The following is a 19963-nucleotide window of genomic DNA, read 5'->3' as shown; positions in this document are numbered from 1 at the left end:
GAGAAATGTTTCGTTTGTTCTCAAGGACCGCACGCACCCTGCTGTGAACATTGCACAGCATTGACACAGACCTTCAAAGCATGACCTTTGACCTTTCGCGGCCTAGGAATTCAAACACTCGCCGCATATTTGCAGGTGAATGATCCCCGTTTGTCAGTTTACTAAAAGTGCTGGATCAATTGTGGCCGGATCCGTTGGAATGGGTCCAAGTATTTGCATTTTTGGTGCCAGTGTGGAATTTTCCATTTCTACCTCTCCCACCAACCCGTGTTGGTACCTGCGGCGTTGCTCTATTGTTTTGCATTACACCAAAACAACTATTTGGTCTGGAAAGCGCACAAATCCAAAGGGCAAAGCCTGCTGGAAGCTAGCTGAGACTGCCTCCGAGAGGATGGCAGCTTTATCTCTTAACAAATGATCTGCAAAGGGAACTCGCCCGAAGGACGACTCTTGCTGCGGCGCGTCGTAAATCGCTCCTCTGCCGCCGTTAAAAGTTCCACTTCCTGGAGTTTGTATAATGGTGTGTTAATGGACCCTGAGAGCATTAGCACAGCGAGCCACGCTCGATTAATTCTGCTTCAACCAGGAGCTGAAAAAGAACTCTCTGCTTTCATAAGCTGACTGGCAACGACTTATATGCAACGTTTGCACTTGAGAACTCGGGTTTTAATGATCTAAAAAAAAAATTACCCTCTTTCATACTTTTAAATGTGATTTTTAACCATCGTGAGAGTTTTACGCCACGTGTTTGTCTCATTTTTATCAATTTCCCTTCTTCCTTCAGGAATTCACTGACTTTACGCTTGTAAATGATTCACTGTGATGTTCAGCAGTTCTTTTATTTATTTGTGTGTTTTATAGTGTTATTGAGTTACAGTGGTGTGAATCCTGGCTGTAAATCAGTTTAGCCCCTGGAGGTAATCAATAGACCTTGACCCTCGACCTTTCCAGCTGGCAGGTGAGAGGAGGATTGTTGAGGAGTCTCAAGTCTTGATGTCCTCCAGAGAATGCTGAGAATATTGGATCAGACCCCTGAAGCCAGTACCAATTACTACATATCTCCTCTATCAGTAATGCATTTTAAGTGTTTGTTTCTGAATCCTTATTGTTTTCACCATTTAATCCTGCATCAGGTCACCACCACACGTTGCCCTCAGCTTTGTGAAGACAGACTGGCTCGTGTAAACAGGTTCGTCGGGGGTTTACCCCTTTGTGGTCTGGTCATGCTGCGCTGTCTGAATAGCACAAAGATTCAACGCAGATGACAATGTAGAGCACAATGCAGTGGCCCGTGTTTACGAACAGCGCCCGTGCCTTTAACACCTGCGAGTCTGGGACAGCCATCAGCAGTCTTCAGATCAGTTTGCTCCACCAGAGATCACGCAAATCTCTGAGTATTATGTGACTGTTATTATGCATTATTATACTGCAGCTGACTGATTTTAAAATTACATCAATTTTCCTGTTATAAAATTGAAAAGTCATTAAACTGAACGAATGTTCCCCAACAGAGTAATGCAGTCTCCGTGACAATGAATTTGCTTCGCTGTGTTGCCTGCAGGATTGTGACGTCGGCCGCCCGTACCAGACAATGTTGTCTGGGTGGGCAGACAACAACAACAACAAGAGACAGACATGAGACGTCACACTTCCTGCACAAAAGCCCTGCTCCATCACAGCTCTGGGTCAGGCACTTGTCTGCTATCTTCCTCTGCCGATGGGGTGCTGTGCAAAATCACGACAGAGCCATTCCAGACTGCTCCCCGTGTTTCCTGAGGGTCAAACATGCTGGTAAAGCAGCTGCAGGAAGAGGGAAATAGCTACATTTGTTGGTGTTTGGGCTAATGGTGATGTTATCCCAGCAGCACAAGAAGCAAGTTAAATAGATTTCCATGCATTTATTAGTAAAACAGCATTCCAAAAATGGTCTATAAGGAAGTGTTAAAAGTGAGATATTGCCCCAGCTACACCAGGTCTGAGGCAGGAATACTACATCTACAAGCTGAGAGGTCAGAGTCGCACATCTAGAAATAGCTGTTTGGTTGAAGTCCTCATTGTCAGATCCCTGTAAGAGATCCAAGAAGCAAAGTTGCCAAGGAGATGGCTGAATCAGTTACCGAGATCCCTGCTGTCAGGGCAGAAGGTGACAGCCCAAGTGATGCAGTGACATCTTCCGGGAGTCGTCCCAGGACGGCTGCTAAGGACGAGTAGCGCAGCACCTGAAAATGAGCACAGCAGAAGGTGATCGTCAACAGGCGGTGGTCATTTGAGGCGTGCAGTTTTTACTTTAAGATACTTGCAGGCCTACCGGTATCGCCGAGGACAGCCGTGATGCCCGACGGTGTACTCCTGAGCATAGCAGAACCGTCTGCAGAGTCCTCTATACCCACACGTCCAGTACTGCATTTCGGAGTCATTGTCTATAGATGATTATATTAAATATTACATTTTCCATCAATTTAGGTGAGAAATTATTTCTATCAACAGAACTTATTGGAGGTACATGATCCAGCGCTTTATAAGACAGGTGTTTCAGCAGCTGATGATTTCCTTAATTTTGTTGAGAAGAAGGTGTGAATTGCTTACCCTCCCCAGCTGCAAGCATCAGGAGAAGCACAAGGAGAACCAAGCTCAGTCCCTTCATGTCTGGGCAACAAAGGCATTCAGACACTGTTGTGGACAGGCTGATCCTGCATTTATACTGCATTTAAATCAAGGGGGAGGAGTCTGCTGTGCTCGCTCCATAATAACAATAACAAGTCGCACTGAATGAGGGCAGTCTGAAGGATTAAGATCAGGACTATATATGCACCTCATCCAACATCTGCAACTTCCTGTAAATTTGACATATAATATGCATATTTGTTTGGTTTTGGGGCCTTTCAATAGCGTTGGCTTATAAAGATACTAAAAAGCAAAGTTTTTCAGTATTACACTTACATTGACATTTTATGTCCGAACAGAAGCTCAAACAGAGGCAACAAATTAACATTTTAAAAGACCAGGGTGGCCTTTTATTTTTTATTTTTTTGGTTTTGATAGTGTTAATGGTACAACCGCATCAGCCCTGCTGTGTCTTTAAAGGCTTCCCCGGTCTGTCCACACTTTAGTATTGCAGTAGTGTCTGGGTTATTGCTGATGCGGTGAAACCACAACCTCCACATAACAGGATGCTGTGACCCAGAAGGCCCATTCAACAATAACAACACAAACAATGCTCATATAGACATGGGGAGCATGCCCTCTAGTACTTATATAATGGTGCTCGTTTACTGATTTTCACGTTTAAAGAGATACAAACAGACATAAATTAGATGATATCCTACTTTTAGATAAATTTTGATTTTGCGTTTACAAATGGCATAGGACATGACAGCATTGACCGGAGGGTGGCGGTAGAGAGTTTATAAAGATGTTTTTCATAGAGCGAAGAAGAAGTCGACGTTCTGCGCCTGCGCACAAGCAGCTGCCGTCAACAACAACAAACTAGCCCTGTCCTCTCATTCCAAGATGGCGGACCTCCTAGGCTCAATATTAAACTCGATGGAGAAGCCTCCTACAGTCGGCGACAAGGAAAGCCGACGAAAGGCCCGAGGTACACGCTGGTTTGGCTGAATAACCATTCCATTTGCATTACTATTACCCTAATTATGTTGACAAAAGACGAGGTTGGCCCGTACTTAAAATAAAATGGACTGGCAAAGACAGCGTTGCTGCTGCTCTCATTGGCCGGTGGAGCACCGAGTCGGCGGTGATATCCTGGGCGAAACTCCGCCTCAACCCAGCACGCAGCCTCCTCTTGTCCCGCAGACCTGAACCGGCTAGAGGTCACAGTTTGGGACTCTGATGACAGAACGTCCACGCAATCCATTAACCATAAGACTATGTTGCACGTAAAAAAGTTCCCTGTAATATTTCATTCCATATTTGTGTGATTTGACATATTGAGGTTTTTTTTATATATATAATTAGTTGTTCAGGTAGAGTGTCTATTTATGGCCCCATGCATGTCTATTTGCTTGGTGAAAAAAAAAGAAGCTTTAAGCTGACACATGGCTGTAATAATAACTGAAATTAAATCATTAACCATTGTCCTTTCAAGAACAAGCTGCAAGACTCAAGAAGATGGCAGAAGAGGAGAAACGACAGAAGGCAGCCTTCAGGAAGAAGGTGACTTGACCTCATAAACCAGAACATTTGTACTGGATTCCATTCGATTCCCCCTCCACATTGACCTGAACGCTCTCCACATGTCTGTTCAGATGGAGAAAGAGGTGTCCGATTTTATTCAGGATAGTTCCCAACAGAAACGAAAGTACAAACCCATGGGGAAGATTGAAAGGAGTATCTTGTAAGTTGTTAGTGCTTTCCTAAATTTCGTATTTGTGTGTATAAACAATACGCATATAATCAGCCAGTAATGAGTATCAGCATAAAAAAGAAATTGGATCACTGTGTATGATACATTTTCTTTCATCCGTTCAGGCACGATGTTGCTGAAGTGGCCGGTGTGACGTCCTTTTCTTTTGGAGAGGATGAAGAGAGCCGCTATGTCATGCTCTTCAAGAAGGTCTGGAAGCTTTTATTCTGATTACTTCCATACCACAGATGATGGATGGTTTTTGTGTTTGTTTTGCACAATTGCCGGCTGTATAATGGAAAATCTACTGGCGTGTCATTTGTAATGAGGCAGCACAAAGCATGGAAAGAAGGAAACATTACAGTTTAACTCAACGTGGATGCACACATTGTTTTCATTTTTGTTACCAATGTAGGATCTAAACCATACAGTTGAACATCCCAGCAGATGTTTTTTATTGCATGTATAGTTTTTTATTGTCCAAGCATTTGGACATTCACACGCCAGGTGGTTGCTGTGTGTTCTACAATTTAAAATGTCAATGTTTAATACATTTTTAGCAAGACGCAGTTCTATTTTGATGGAGTTCAAATCACACAGTGATGTACAGTCATTAATTTCCTTTTCTAAATTTGTTTTTTCTCTCTGTAAAATTACTATTGATCAAAATAACATTGAGGAGAGCTTATTACTTTGATCACTTTATTTTAAAATTAGGGTAAAGATTTGCTATGTGTCTTCTAAATTTGTACACAAAAAGATCCAGAGGGGCTTTTTTGGTGTGTGTTATCCTGCTTAAAATGTACCCTGTGACAAAGATGTGACCTCAGCGTGGGTGGCGGTAATAAAGTGAGGTGTGACTGGTGTCCGCTTGTGTCGTGCCAGGAGTTTGCTCCATCAGATGAGGAGCTGGAAGCATATCGCAAAGGACAGGAGTGGGATCCTAAACTGGCAGAGCAGCGGCGCAGAGTCAAAGTAAACCAGCTCTTGATTCGTCCTTGAAGCAGGAACTTTTTTTAAAAAAAATCTGACATTTTCTATCTGTACTTCAGGAAATGGCAGCATTGGAAGAAGCTACATCCAGTCAGACGAAGAAGCCAGAGACTTGTCCCAACTCCAACTACAAAGACAAGTACAGTCACCTGATTGGCACCTCTGCCGCCAAAGACGCAGCACACACGCTGGAGGCCAACAGGACGTACGGCTGTGGTGAGTGTCGATCAACTGGCCCCGGCCGGCATTCTCCCCGTCTCCTCGTGCTGGTTCCATTCACACGCTGTTTCCTCTCCCAGTTCCGGTGGCCAACAAGCGGGACACTCGCTCCATAGAGGAAGCCATGAATGCAATCCGAGCAAAGAAGCGACAGAAGCAGGAGGATGACACAGTGGCGCACGGCAGCAGTTCTTGAGTCTCCCCCTCTCTTGCGTGCGTGTGTGTGTGTATGTTTGTGGGCGTGCATGCAAATACTGTCTCACCCTGAAATGCAATATCCTGTACTTTACCAAGGTGATGACAGTGGGTAATACCTGTATGCTAACTATCTCCTTGCTGATTTAATGGTGGAGCGCGTGTTTGAACTGGAAGACGGGTAGTTTATCCTTGATATTCTGTCATTTCTATGCTTAAAAAAAATGATGCTATACAGTATAGACAACGGTGATGTGTGTACCAACAGTGTTCCGCATTTGTTGTTTTCTTATCTTTTTTTAAATGAAAATGTTTGGTGACAATGGCCATTTTTTTAACGCACACAGAGTGTTTTATCTTTATGGCTCTGACTGTTTTTACAGTTGGCGGAGACATGTCCTGACAGGTGGAGCTTGACGGGCCACACGATTGCCCTTTTTTGTTCGTGTTCAGCCTGTATATAAATCTGGATGTTCATTTTAGAGAAGACAATGGGAGGAAACAATTGTACCAGTTTCATTGTTACTGGGAGCCCCCTGTCTATTTTAACTAACTTCTGTTTCTTTATCCCCTAATAAATGGAGAATTAACCATCTATTTTACTTGTTTTCTTTCCACACATACTGTACAATCATTAATGGTATTATAATTAATGGGATTCTTCCCTGATTATAGCCTATATTGTACTGTAGGCAGCATTTTACCTCAGAATAAAAGGCGATGGTTGACTCATTTGTTCACAGAATCAACTGTGGAACAGCGACTAGGTGAGGCCTCAGAATGTTCCTGATGAGCAAATGAAACTATTTTTTTTCTCAAAACATAAAAGAAAAGCTTTCCAAAAACTAGCTTGTGTTAAGAATTCATGAATCTACTTAATGATTCCAGCTTGATCATTAACATTGGAGTAAAATTCCTTGTGTGCCACCATACATCATTTCTCGTCACCCTTATCAACTTTATGTTGTGTCAAGGGGGCACCCAATGCGCATTTACACAGTTAGTAGAAAGTGGAGTTTAGAAAAAGGGTGTTCTCTGTGTCAAATGGACTGCAGAAAATGTTTTGTTATTGGATGCATACCTGATTTTAGGATTTATTCCCTATCATGTTTTCACTTCACTTCCGTCCCGTTCCTTTTACCTGCAGTACCGCCCGTCTCCAGGTGGTGACGCCAAAGGCAAACTCAAAAAATGTTCTGTTTTTTTTTTATTCTGGTTTCACGCTATAGTGCGGTTTCTGTCTCGCAGCAGCACATTTATTGCCAGTTGCCGACTCAGTCACGCACATATAAAAATATGCAGTCACTTTTTTTGCTTTCTGTGATCATTTGGTTTGCAGACGCGGAGTTAAAACCGCGGAAAGGTAAGAGTCGACCCCGCTGATGCGTTTACGTGTCCGGAGCTAAATATGATGCATGAAAATGGGATTCGACACGTAGATGTTTTTATTTTGTCATAGTATAACTTCAGTATTTTGGTTTGATCCTGAATCTCGTTACCCCACTCTGACGCAGACGCTCCCAAATTCTTTCTGACTTGATTGATTATTTTGGTCTGTAGATGGACCTGTGCAACTTTCTTTAGTTTGCATTAGTCAGAGATGATTGTTGGCACGATAAAACATGTTGGCCAGAAATGTTGTTTCAGTTTGAGGGGAAATTCCTCCGTGTTTGCTGTTGTTATGCGTCTGCGCCACATGCATTTTCCAGCTCATCCTCCTGACTGTTGACACCCATGCAGGGTCCGGGGTGCTGTGTACTTTCAAAGACAAGACCTACAGTCCAGGAGACAGCTGGCATCCCCATCTGAACCCCTTCGGACTCATGTTCTGCATGCGCTGCGTCTGCACGGAGGTCCTCGTTCAACCCCTGTTCCAAACATTTACATTGCGCAAAAGTTCGCGGGTGAGGTCTGTCTGCAATCCGTGTGATCCACATTATTTTCTTTGCAGAAAGGCCACGTGAAATGCAACACGATCAAGTGTCCTGCTTTGTCGTGCGAGAACCCGGTAGCAGAGCCTCAGCAGTGTTGTCCAAAATGCACAGGTCTGATCTTCATCCAAACGCTAAGATAAGAGGGGGAGAGAAAATACAAGATGTCCAACGTGCTGACTTTCTGGGTCCGCTTCAGGTGATCAGGTCAGAATCCCCGCAGGACTCAGAGCTTCTGTCAAATCCTGCAGGTACAACGGAACTATTTATCAACCAGGAGAGACCTTCAACAAGCGCGACCTCTTCCCATCCAAGCAGAGTAACCAGTGTGTTATGTGTACATGCTCTGTGAGTTTTATTCTTTTCTTCTACATTTTATTCATCTCACCTAGCAGCTTATGTCGGGGAAAAAGTATGAGAACTTAAAATGAATAGATCTGAAGATAAGATAAGTGAAATATCTAAGTTGTCATTCTCAAAACATGATATTACAGATTTTGAGAAGAATAGAGAATAAGCTTTGCTAAAGTTAGGGGGCATGTGATGTGTGTGTTGTGTTCGGTTTCATTTGAGAACTAAGGAGAGGCAAATTAAGGTCAAATTAAATTCTCCCTGTAATTGTGTGTAAAAGAGTCAGAGGTGCATTTTTATGAGTTGTTAATGGTGGATTTTTTTTTCATTAAACATTTCTAAATTTCTAAGGTGGTTCATGAGGTGAAAACTCTTGCGGCTCTGTTTATTAGAATTCTTCTCGATCAAAAGTAGCAGAGGTCATTGGCGGTGTCGCCGCTTTCAGTGTGTTTTCCCAAAGAGTGATTTATAAAAACGGGTTGGGGTTAGCAGCTCACGGCTCGCAAAAGCCGCATGTGTCAGAAGAAAAAAGCCATTTGTTCCCATCGTGTTTTTGCTGGAGTAATTTCTCCAGCCGATTATGTTATTTGGAAGTGATCTCTGTTATTCCGCTCTGTAAATATGGAGACGGTCTCAGTGAGAGCTGCAGGGTCATTTCAGCTCCGGTGCATTCCAACATTAAAATGGAGGCATCCTCACTCCCGTTCTCTTCTCAGAATGGAAACATCTTCTGTGCACTGAAAACGTGCCAGCCAATCACCTGCTCCGTGCCGGTCTCGGTTCCAGATACCTGCTGTTTGGTGTGTAAAGGTAGACAAACTCCTACGAGCTGAGGCAGCGCAACACCGAGAGCTCATGCGCCGCTCTGAGTGCACGCTGCTCACGCTGTTTTGTTCGGCCTTTAGATGGCGGCCCCGGCGGGTCCTCCTCCGCAGAAGATCGAAACCTGCAGCTGAACAGAGGGGTGGTACGTCCTCACTGACTCACCACAGCTTCCACGTTAAAGCTGCTTTCAATTTAGCTGTGAAAATGCACAAACAAAAAAACACGCTTGTGAGTAGCTGCTTTCGAATTCCTGCGCGAGAAAGTCGGCTCCAATAAAATAGAGTGAAAATAAATGAATGTGTTTTAATAAAGAAGGGAAATGAACTCTATTGTGCATTTAAAATAATTTGATATTTTGCAATGACGTAGCTGCAGATTTATTTATTTTATTTTATTTTTTTAATTATTTCCTTCGCACTGATTCTGCTCATGCTTTAATTGTGTTTTATCACATCTTTTTTTGCTAAAGAGGCACTCGGTGGATCAGTGCTCTGCAGAACAGAGCAGGGCCCGGCCCGACCACGTCACGCCCGCGAAGGTCAGGGCCTCTCCTCGGGGCCTCAGCCTCAGCAAGCTCAACCTGAAAGGGGCCTCGGAGACCACCGTGAAGATTCTGCTGCAGAGGAAACACCAGAGAGGTGAAGCCCTGTTTGATTCTGGCGACGTGACGCCTGCAGCGGGGCGCTCAGACATGTTCCCCTCTCCCTCAGCGTGTTTATACAATGGCAGGACCTACTCTCATGGAGACATGTGGCACCCTGTTTTGGGGAAGGTCCTGGAATGCATCCTTTGCACGTGCACCGACGGCCACCAAGACTGCAAACGCATCACCTGCCCCACCCAGTACCCCTGCCAGTATCCTTTAAAATCAGCAGGGAAGTGCTGCAAGACGTGTCCAGGTGACGCGGCGGGACGCACCACGACGCTGGGCGGCGCGAGCGGCGTCGATACGACTCATTTTAGTTTTTTCTGTCTTTAGAGAGCAAAGCCGAGGCTAACCAGACTCTGTGTTACCCTGGCGACAAAAGCAAGCTGTTGGTGTATAAGGTAGAGTCGTCTTTGAGAGTGGACCCGCCCAACACCGTCAGGATCATCGCCGTGGAACGTCCGAGAACCTCTGAGGTGGAAGTGCAAGTATGGAAGTCAGTAGAAGGTGCCTAAAACAATCCTCGACTTTATTATCCAGTGGTGTCGTGTTTTCTTTCTAACACCGTGACTCTTTTTTCCGAACCCGCAGGTGTTTTACAGTTAATGGAAATCGGTGACGTTCAGAAAAAAGACATCGTGGACCATCCGGAGAACTACACGTTACTCGCCACGCTGGACGAAGGTTCGTCTCACCACGCGCTCCGGTTTCCGACGGGACTGGGTTTATTTCCCAGGCAGCAGATTTGTGATGACGGTTCACTCTGTTTCAGAGATGTGGAGGAAATTTAAGGAGGAGGGAGGAGGCCTGAGTAAGGCTTCTCATGTCGGCCTTTGTGAGGACGGCCTTCGGGAGATGGTGACTTTCCTCAATCCCAGGCAGGCAGGAGCCTGTTCACCTTAATAGTTTCTTTTTGCATTTGTATGTCGTCCATATTGTTGTTTCTCCACATGTTCTACCCCTCCAGAGTGTTTTAAGTGCAGATTCTTGGGTCCCAGAGGGCTTCGGGAGATTTTGTGGTGACACAAAATTTTCTGCCTTATGTAACAACTCAAATATTTAAACAGATTTGAGTCCAAGTGCTGAACAAAATGTGAATGTGTGGAGGCAGAGCGTCACCGTCAAATTCTGACTGGCTACAAAAAAAAACAGACCACTTAAATTATGGAAACAAAATCATGAGATTTTGAATATATTGAGCATTCAGAAAGACGTAAAGGGATTGTAAGAAACCTTTATATTGTAAATAACGGAGGTTTCGCCAGCTTATAAAATGTGATTGAGTTCTTGTTGTATATACACCTCGCTGTCTGAATGGGTTTGCATGTTGAGTTCTCACTGACACACACTATCCCACACATCTGTTATCACGCACGCAAAGGCCTTTTGTTATCGTGGCTTAATGGTTTTACATACCCGACATCTTTGTATGTTTAAGTCACCGCTGAACTCTGTGCTCATCTTCACAGTGTTGATCCATAAAGGTGCCTCTCGCCCTTCGCTGGTGTCTGACTTGTTGTTAGCTGTGAGGAATTCCGGGTTTACGCGGCGTCGCATTCACGTGACAGCTGTTTTCGGGTTCGCCGTTATGGACTCGATTGGCTTAAGGTCCGAATTCCGTCTCTTCCCGGAGGCTTCCATTAAACAGGACTGCGGAAGGCCGGATCAACTGTTTTCCCAGTGGAGATGAAATGCTATCGCTCAGAGTCCTGAAAATCAAATGCACACACAGACACACACACTCAACACCAGCATTCCTACAAGAGCTTGTGTTATTACATCTACTTGTCCTCTAAATATAAAACATTGATGTTCATGCAAACAGATCATGTGACCCACTCCATAAGCCTAATTTCAATAATCCCCCAATAACGGTGAGAAAAGCCAGGCTCCAGGAAGAATGTGGTCACTGCCCTTTTGTCAATTTCACAGCTCAAATGTGAATTTAACGACAAATTCTGAAATCCATCCATTCATCGCTTTAAAAACGAGTTAACGAAGGTGGTGACCGTGGCAACGCTGGTGCGTTGGTCGTCCCGAGTAAACGTTTGAAAATGATTTGCACCGTAAAAACATAAAAGGTGATTTTGACTGCAGCCAACAGCCTGGAGTTCATCAGATGAGCTCATCTCAGGTCAGGACTCGGCGGTCGTCAATGCGTCTGTTCCGTTTCCCCCAAACAGACATAAGGAATCACATTTAATGACTCTTAATGGTGAGATTCGTGGCTCAAATCGGCTCCAGACGATGTCAGCGGAGACTGACCTCTGCGGAGCTCCCGCTGACCCGATGAGCGCCGGTGTTGTGGTTCGGCAGCGCTGTGTGCAGTCTGTCCGCAGGTCGGTCTCATCAACAGGCGTCAAATTATCGCCGCGGTTCCCACGACTCGGTCGACGCCTCCACGAGGTCTCATTGTGGTTCTGCTGCAGGCCTCACTGGAGCGGCGGGATAATGTTTTGCAACAGGGGCACGTCCCTGGTCCGCCTCCAGAAGGCCTCTCGTATTTTTGTGTCAACCTTTGGACAATAATAATCCTCATCCCGGTCGTCCGGGGGAACAAGGTCCAATCAAAGGAGCAGGAGAGCGCCGCCCCAATTGATTGATGCCGACCCAAATTAACAGCTGACTTTTTCACCTCGCGGTTTTACCCGGGCGCTCTTTCATAGATGCGTTGGGACTCATTTTATTCGCCGCGCCTGCTGTATCTGGCACAGCGTGTCTCGCTTTATCTGTCACTTTTGACGGAAATTCCATCAGCCCCGATTCCGTGGGGTGTTTGTGGATTCGCCTCAGCCATGCATGCCTGGCCTCGGCTCTGGCAATTGGAGCAGCTGGGGGCAGTCAGTAGGTATAAATCACGCGGCTCTGTGTACGGCTCCACACTGCTGCCCAGAACCACTGAGAAGGGAAGAGACCCGGAGGTCACGACCTCCAGGATGTGTGTTCTCAGCACACCGATACCTTCAAATGCCATGAAAAGGACCCCAAACTTGTAAGAATTGTAAATAAAAAAAACAACAACAAATAAATACATGGTTTTTAATGTACAGGTGTCATTCAATTAACAATGAAATTACAAGCAAAAAAGAATATTATGTGGTTTAGAAAATCTTGAGGTTGGACGCAAAGATACTTAGTTTAATGTAGGAAATGAGGCGTATTTGTTTCTTTTTAGGGTAAAAAAAGAAAAGAATCCAGCTAGAAACAGGATATAAAGGTAAAGGTCTGAGCAAAGAACACAAGGAATCTAAAAAAAAAGATTAAGTTCTGAAGGCAACTCAGAGTTTCGATCCCTAATATGAAGGATTCCTTCCTCCTAACGAGGGTCGTGACCCTTGAACTCTCGAGTTCTCAGGTGTCGTCATTGACCAGCTGCATCAATGCAGCAAAACCAGACTCAAATACTCAGGTACGAGCTCCCTCACAGGTGTACTCGAGTAATTCAACACACTCGGTTACACTGAGCAAAGTGCTGCAAGTGAGTAGTTCCTGGTGCAGTCAGTGTGTGTGAGGAGCTGGATCCAAGTCCACCAGGCAGCCGTCTGATTCAAAGGGAGCCAAACTGTGTTAAGTTAATTAAGTCTGATAGATGTGTTTGCTTTCATAGCTGATTAAGGTGCTCTCCAGAGCCCCCGAGTTTATACTTCCATCCAAATACTTCCGAAATCTATCAAAGACCCTGTTTTTAACACCCTCGCCCTCCCGTTAATTAAGTTGGGCCTGATCGTTTTAGCTGATGTTTGGAGGCGGGCCAGCACGGTCAGTACCGGGATGCTTGTCATGAACACTTCAGTCTGGGGTCCCTTATTCTGAGCAGCTTGTAATGATTGTAAACTATTAAAAGCAGACCACAGAGGGATCCTTTGTTTCGCAGAATAAAAGGTGGCCGACAACAACTTTAAGTCGACCATGTGTAATTAAAAACGGCCTCCTCTGCAAATGTCAGCCAGAGTGTCCGAAGCCTTTCCAGGCCGACATGATGAGTGTGTCACAGTTCAATTTTCTCTCAAAAGAACCGATGAATAGGTCCAGTCCGCGGCGAACTCATTTGGCACTTGAGTAATGAGCGTTGATGAGGTATTCGGGCCCGTTCTTCCAGAGCCAGCTCGGGTGTCTGAGTCTCCGTGAGGTTATTCTCCGCACTTTAAGAGAGTCTGACAGAGAAAAGCGATGTTTCTCAGCGAGGACTCCAGATGTGGACATATTCAGGCAAAACAGAACATTTAAAAAATCTGCTGCGTTGCCTTCACTGACGTGAGCCATCAAGCCTCGTCCTTTGTTATTCTTTCATTTGGACCGAGTGCCACACTCTCCTGCCAGATTCCGTTATATCACCGAGGGCACGGATGAAAATGTGCTTTTGGTTAAGCGTCACTTTTCTTTCATGGGAAGAAAATCTAAGCGGGTCCTTCCTCTCCGGGTCATGTTGCCAGGATGCGACGGGTTGCAGCACGCCAGGATGGTCAATCGTCAACCCTGATGGACGCCAGGGTGACGCATAAAATCAGGCTTGTGTCGTCACGGCGACGCAGTCAGTTTGAACCGAGGCTGCAACAGTGAGACAAATGTCCTCTGTGTGCTGCTGGTTACAACTCAGAATGATGTCTTTACTTAAAACTGTGATGTTTCTTTTATCTTATTGGACATATGTGGGTAGGTTACTTTGAACTATTCTTCCTCAGAGGTGGTCAGTGTTCAGCTGTCCTGGATTCATTTTCATTCCTCTGTCCGAAAAGAGTGATGGAACTGATTTAACTAATGAATCAGGAGCCAAACGACCGTTTGATTAATATTAGCTGTCAGTGGAAGCACAGTGGGTCTTAAACTTTTGGATCAGCAGCTTTGAAACAGCTGGCACACGCAGACAAAAAAGAAGATGCATTCGGGGGGGAGATAAAAAGCTGGCTCTGTTTTTCACCATCATGTCAGAACGCACTAAAATGTTTGGACTCTCATAACATTTTTACTTTTATAACAGCTGAAGAATGCATATAAACACGTAGATGACCAGGATCTGATGACGAGGATTGTGGAGAGATTTTTATGTTGATTGACAACGATTCAGAGTGAGACGTCTTTGCGACACAGACGATCTCTGCTCCAGTGGACTGGAAAATACCATTTCTGCAGAGTATCGCGTCTCTGCCATTTGGCACAACACTCCTCATTACTGTCAAATATGGCACCAAAGATGAAAAGAGGCCGAACGGAACCTCAGACTCTAAGCCAAGGTGTTCACGAGAAACCATTTAGCACAGCAATATTTGAATTCACATACGTAAGTTTAGGTTTTGCTGCAAGTCATAAATGAACACAAAGACAATTATTTGACGCATTGATTCATTAAATAAAAAATTTATGGATTATGGATGATCTATAGTCTGCATAGAAATACCACCTGAAAACATCTACCGAATAGTGTTTTTTATTTATTCCACCTGGGATGAAAGCGCATTCCACATCTGCAGGCTGTTGCTCTGAGGAAAACTAACTGAAATTGTTGGAAGACAAGGTCATAAAAATCAAATAGGGGATAAAGAATAAAGACTGAACACATGCAGAACCTGAGAAGGAGCAGAAATGTATTCGTCTGCAGTTCCAGATGTGGGATATTCACGGATGTTGACTTAAAGGAAATACTGTCATTAGATGTTTGGGTTTTTTTTTTCCGTCATTTATTGGGAAACACAACACAATAAACTCCCTGAGGAAGACCCAGTCTGGTTTTTACAGGCAGTTGCACATATGCTGTTTTCATTCTAATCAAAGTTCTTATCTCAAACAGCCTTGATCAAAACACAGGGTGTTAAAAATGACGTTGTAAATCAGGTCTTTTCTCGCTGAACCTCACGCTGATCATGTTAAAAGAACCCAAGCTGCCATATGGTGCAGCAGCGACTGCCTGGGGTTTTTGTTTTTTAGAGATGCTTTGAGGGGAAATCAGTCAACTCAACACTTTCATTCCTCACACGCTGGATTCAACATCCAGGTGTTGCTCCAGAACAAACAACGTCGAAAACCCTCCGAGCCTCTCAGCTCCCTTCCCATCGCTGCCTGCTGCTTCTTCCATGGTTTTCTCATAAAGCCTCTTGTACTTTGTCTTCATGTCCCTCAGCAGCAGCAGAGCCTCCTGCCTGCTGACGCCCATCTCGCCTGTGCAGAAACGCAGCCACACGTCAGCAAAGCCGGGGTATCAGAGGTGTGCAGAATTAGGAATGTGCATACTTAAGGGGACTTCTCTCCGGCTCGTACTCTCCCTGATTTCTTTCATCATGTCTTCCGCGCGTTGATCGCGTTGCTTTGGGGGTTTTATGGGTGGAAGCGCTTTAGCCTGCACAAACAGCATTTTTCTAGTTGTTTTCAGCTGGTTTGCGGCGTTCAGGGAAAGAGTTAAGCCTATTCCTACGTCAGACAAGACGCTTTTCTCTCTTCTCCTGTGTGGTTTCGGGACGTCAACTTTTGGTTTGGAGTCTTTGTAAACGTTCCGATTCCTCAGCCGGGCTTCCAGCATCCTAACGGCTGCCTGTATTCCTGTCGGCAGGAGAAAAAGCATCAGGTTCCCCGGCTTTGAGGAGAATTAAAGTGCAGCCCTCACCTAGATTAGGGATGGGTTTAGCGTCCATCAACACGGCGCAGTCTCTTAACGTTACACAAGTGGCGTGTGTGGATTTTCTATCTTCAGATTGAGGAATGTCATTCACCTGAACATGAAGTACGTAGTCAGTTATCAGCTGGGGCCTCCTGACCCATATTTCCATCCCGTCACTGTGTCTGCACTTTTACTAAAATACACACTCTGGTAGGTCTGAATTCAGCTTGAATTCAGAGAGAAATTCATTCTTTTTTTTAATCTCTCATCTGACCTGGGTGAGAAAGACACATTCTGGATGTTGTTCCGCATCTTCTCGTCCTTTATTTGTACTCGAGTCTGGTTTTCTTTTGATGGACGCGTCACTCCTGTCAGCCCGAGGGGGGCGAGGTGCATCCTTCAACAGAAACCTGCTAAAGATTCTGTCATCAATCTACAAAAAAAGGTTCAGCCATTCAGATGAAGCATCTGGTGAACTCTGGAGGACGCTGTGAAGGTCAGCACCTTCCATTTTGGATCATCAGCAAACCCGAGTGGCAGCGTCGTGACTGGCTGCTCTTCACTGTGATTCCCAGTCTGTGCTGGAGGCACTGGACCAGGGAGGGGGGTTCTCCTGCAGACACGAGGGGAGTTACAAAACTCAAAGGTGGAGAGAAGAAGACAAAGAAGAACAAGAGGAAGAAGAGTTACTGGTTCTTCGTGAGGTCAAGGGGTTGGAGCAGATGTCGAGTTCGCGAATGGCCGGAAAACCTGCGACAGCCAGCAGAGCCTCTTCCTGTGTGATCTGAGGATGAAGCAACAGTCAAACCCTCGTCTTCAAGAAGGAGTCAGTCACACCGTGTTCTGCACACCTTGTTGTCGCATAAATTGAGGATCTGAAGCTCTGGAAGTGGCAAACAGGCTCCGGAAAGTGGCCGGTCCCCCTCCCAGTTACACACCTCGAGTAACAAGATGCAAATTTACTGCAGAGGAACCACAAACAGACCAAGCAAAGCTTGAAGATGCAGCACCTGTGAGAGTCTCCTCACACGTTCTTTAGGGTTCCTCTCCTCAAAAACTGGATGGAGGAGACGAAAAAGAACGAATAGTTTTGACTGACTATAAAATAAAACAACAACGGAGAATTTACCATATTCACATTCTTCTATGAAAGACTTAAAGCTGCCTCTCGGCAGCAAATAGGGGATCTCAGAGATGCAGTTTCCCCGAAGGTTTAAATGCTTGAGTCTGTAAAATAAGAGAACAAATAAAATAAACTCTTTTTTGTAAATACAAACTCTTTCTCTATGCAAAATAAGCACCTCTTGAGGTTTTTAATGCTCCAGAAAACTCCAGACGTCAGCCGGTTATCATCAAGATGCAGCACCTCCAGTGCCGGAAACTCGGGGCCTTCTTCTGGGGGTGACCTCCTGAAGCCGACCACAACACAACATCGGTCCGTAAACACCGTGGTCACAGTCAGGTCAAAGGTCGTTCCGGAAACCCGCAGGTCAGTTTCAACAACAGCTTTGTGATTTGGTGAGAGAGCTCTCGCTCGTTCAACACTGGTATTTTGTTGTCAGGTCGAAACACGTGTGTTGAATTTGCTCCCGTTGCTATGGCATCAGCCAAATGTTCTGCAGAAGTCACATCGGTTCGTGTTTACGCGGGGAAAGCGAACCTGAAGATTTTATTTCTCTGGGGAGGTGAGATAAACATTTTGTCAAAGTGCTGGAAATGAGACGGCCCGCTGCACGTGTCTAAACAGAATCCCAGAGATAAAGTAGGTGTCCCTGCTTCACTTACTTCACCTCGCTTTATTAGCATATCTGGCACATAATATTGTGGTTCTGGCTGTAACTGCACAGATCCAAGGCGACGTTAAATCTAATAATGCTAGGATCATATATTCCCTCCTGCTCCATTTGCTGTGACCCAGTAACATATATGGTGATAATTACATCCCTGTGCAAAATGATCCCAATAGACGCCTGTGCCTGTGGAGATAAGCTCAAGGTCAAAAGGTTAATGAATGTGTACTTTACAGCCACAACATTAAAAATATGATTAGCTGCTTCTTATTCTACCAGCTTCTCTGTGAATCATATAAATGGGTCTTTTGAACAACGCTCATGAGGAAAAAGGCTTCCTGCCATGACTCACTGGCACGTTGCACAGAGAAGCACTTGGTGGAGCCTGGCCTACATGTTTTTCCCCTTTTCTCTAAAATGAGGTATCAGTTGGAGGAGAATGCAGAAAAGCCGTTCAACAAAAAATTCTTTGGACAAGTCTTAGTGCTTCACGGGGAACGAGGTACTAACAGCTCAGTGGCACGATGACAGGAGGAGCCCATATTAGGAGGAAGGTGAAGAAGGTCGTTCCCGGTTAGATGAAGAACCTTAAGACGTGGAAGTCGACCGACGGCTGCAACAGAGCTGGCAGACACGCTGTTATAAGATAGATCCAAAACCTGCACAATTTACAGACCAGAATATCAATAGATAATTTAAAATATTGGTGGACATTTTCAAGGCTACATGCAGGCTCAATACTACTACTACTACTACTACTACTACTACTACTACTACTACTACTACACTACTACTACTACTACTAATAATAATAATAATAATAATAATAATACAATGATGATTTGCAGACAAGAATATGTACAAATGGTTACCTGGAGATGTGGGAAGTCAGCAGCACAGAACTTCATGTGTTTCAGACCATTTAACGACAGATTAAGTTCTCTTAATGACAGAAAACAGCTGAGGGAGTCTGCAGAGCAACAACGTCATTATTTGAATTATGTAATTTCAGCCTGAAGGAGAACTGAGTCGTCATTAGTCGTCACCTAATGAGAGGGAGTTCGCTGATGCGTCGATGAAAGCCACATTGTGGAACTCTCTGAGCTCTTCTGCTTTGACCTGTCACAAATATAACAATTATATGGGCTTTTTAGAAATTCTAAAAATGATCAGGAATAGATGGAAAATGATTCTTACAGAATTCACGTTACGCTCACTGATGTGGACGGAGCAGAGATCAGTCGGTTTGTCAACGCAGTGCAGCCTCAGCTAAGGAAGAAGATGAAAAGATGGAAATATTTGAGAGCCATCGTTATTCAAGCTGATGTCAGCACCTTACCAGGAATGCTCCATCTAACGTACGACCCTCAGCTCTCTGGGTCGGGAATTTCCGACAAGGCTTTCTCCTCTGATGTAGATTCTTGTATTTCTGCTCCTCTGCCTTTCTGAAAGCAGCCAACCAATGACCAGCACCTACGGGAATAAAAGGTTCAAATAAAATATTATCAGCAGATATTGTTTTGGATCCATTAGACTACTGACTGACTTAACCTACTGAACCTTTATTTCTGTCTCAGATATAATGTAGCAAGGACTCTTCTCCTAATATGTCTAAAAAATTGTGTATTTATGATCACATGATGTAACAATTAATGGCAAAAATGTGTTATCTAGCACGATGGTTATAATATTTTTATTACATTAAATTTACTTTTATGACAGGAGCTAACATTATAAAGAGTTGAATGCAGCTTTCTCTGTGTGTAAGTGTGCAATATTTGTTCTCAATGGTTTTAAAGTGATGAAATAAAACCCACCGTTATTTCTGTGCCGAGCTGTCCGAGAAGGCAGACATTTGATAGAAAAGTTCCGCTCCTCATGACAGGATGTCGCATTCATCTCCCTCTTGGGGCAAATTTTTTTATATGAGGATTGCAATTTGACCACTGGGTGCAACGAGTCACACTGTAGTGGTCCGTGTCCTAGCAACAGAAAGTAAGGTGAGGTGCACTCCTCCGTCCAGCAGGTGGCGGTAGACACTTAACATGATGTCACCCATGTAGA

The 19963-nt window shown here is 44.6% G+C and overlaps 3 protein-coding genes across 7 annotated transcripts; 2 read left to right on the top strand and 1 right to left on the bottom strand.

Annotated features, from left to right (window-relative positions):
• The first annotated feature begins 3438 nt into the window (after window positions 1-3438).
• On the top strand, window positions 3439-6364 carry spag7 (sperm associated antigen 7). The gene is made up of 7 exons (XM_057054633.1): window positions 3439-3595; window positions 4103-4170; window positions 4263-4351; window positions 4486-4570; window positions 5246-5335; window positions 5413-5569; window positions 5653-6364. The coding sequence occupies exons 1-7, from the start codon at window positions 3511-3513 to the stop codon at window positions 5766-5768; spliced, it is 690 nt and encodes a 229-aa protein (XP_056910613.1). The 5' UTR covers window positions 3439-3510; the 3' UTR covers window positions 5769-6364.
• Window positions 6365-6969: 605 nt separating this feature from the next.
• Window positions 6970-11020, top strand: chrdl2 (chordin-like 2). 2 transcript variants are annotated; one of them, XM_057054626.1, is made up of 11 exons: window positions 6970-7130; window positions 7508-7620; window positions 7719-7812; window positions 7898-8046; window positions 8766-8859; window positions 8955-9016; window positions 9344-9512; window positions 9585-9773; window positions 9854-10027; window positions 10112-10204; window positions 10293-11020. In XM_057054626.1, exons 1-11 carry the CDS (start codon window positions 7064-7066, stop codon window positions 10421-10423), a joined length of 1335 nt encoding a protein of 444 aa, XP_056910606.1. In that variant the 5' UTR covers window positions 6970-7063; the 3' UTR covers window positions 10424-11020. The 2 variants fall into 2 exon arrangements, with proteins under 2 accessions (XP_056910606.1, XP_056910607.1); XM_057054627.1 differs by lacking the exon at window positions 9585-9773.
• Window positions 11021-14929: 3909 nt separating this feature from the next.
• xrra1 (X-ray radiation resistance associated 1) lies at window positions 14930-19963 on the bottom strand. 4 transcript variants are annotated; one of them, XM_057054622.1, is made up of 17 exons: window positions 19717-19963; window positions 19239-19372; window positions 19097-19168; window positions 18946-19018; window positions 18772-18869; window positions 18410-18558; window positions 17411-17518; window positions 17239-17336; window positions 17120-17166; window positions 16961-17047; window positions 16800-16893; window positions 16614-16722; window positions 16384-16522; window positions 16116-16221; window positions 15927-16051; window positions 15746-15851; window positions 14930-15673 (listed from the first exon to the last, which is right to left on the bottom strand). In XM_057054622.1, exons 1-17 carry the CDS (start codon window positions 19796-19798, stop codon window positions 15486-15488), a joined length of 1815 nt encoding a protein of 604 aa, XP_056910602.1. In that variant the 5' UTR covers window positions 19799-19963; the 3' UTR covers window positions 14930-15485. The 4 variants fall into 4 exon arrangements, with proteins under 4 accessions (XP_056910602.1, XP_056910603.1, XP_056910599.1 ...); XM_057054623.1 differs by having other exon boundaries at window positions 17248-17336; XM_057054619.1 differs by having other exon boundaries at window positions 17120-17336.

This window comes from Takifugu flavidus, chromosome 14, assembly GCF_003711565.1.
Source record: "Takifugu flavidus isolate HTHZ2018 chromosome 14, ASM371156v2, whole genome shotgun sequence".
Classification (NCBI taxonomy): Eukaryota; Metazoa; Chordata; class Actinopteri; order Tetraodontiformes; family Tetraodontidae; genus Takifugu; species Takifugu flavidus.
This window is presented reverse-complemented; position numbering and strand designations above follow the sequence as displayed.

Excerpts from the sequence above, each read along its gene's own strand:
- spag7 (XM_057054633.1), top strand. The coding sequence starts at position 3,511 with ATGGCGGACCTCCTAGGCTCAATATTAAACTCGATGGAGAAGCCTCCT. Across the intron at positions 4,571-5,245 it reads ATGTCATGCTCTTCAAGAAG|GAGTTTGCTCCATCAGATGA; the intron begins GTCTGGAAGCTT and ends GTGTCGTGCCAG. Across the intron at positions 5,570-5,652 it reads CAACAGGACGTACGGCTGTG|TTCCGGTGGCCAACAAGCGG; the intron begins GTGAGTGTCGAT and ends TTCCTCTCCCAG.
- chrdl2 (XM_057054626.1), top strand. The coding sequence starts at position 7,064 with ATGCAGTCACTTTTTTTGCTTTCTGTGATCATTTGGTTTGCAGACGCG. Across the intron at positions 9,017-9,343 it reads TGCAGCTGAACAGAGGGGTG|AGGCACTCGGTGGATCAGTG; the intron begins GTACGTCCTCAC and ends TTTTTGCTAAAG. Across the intron at positions 10,205-10,292 it reads ACTCGCCACGCTGGACGAAG|AGATGTGGAGGAAATTTAAG; the intron begins GTTCGTCTCACC and ends ACTCTGTTTCAG.
- xrra1 (XM_057054619.1), bottom strand. The coding sequence starts at position 19,798 with ATGAATGCGACATCCTGTCATGAGGAGCGGAACTTTTCTATCAAATGT. Across the intron at positions 19,373-19,716 it reads AGCTCGGCACAGAAATAACG|GTGCTGGTCATTGGTTGGCT; the intron begins GTGGGTTTTATT and ends TTATTCCCGTAG. Across the intron at positions 15,674-15,745 it reads CCGGAGAGAAGTCCCCTTAA|GCGAGATGGGCGTCAGCAGG; the intron begins GTATGCACATTC and ends GTTTCTGCACAG.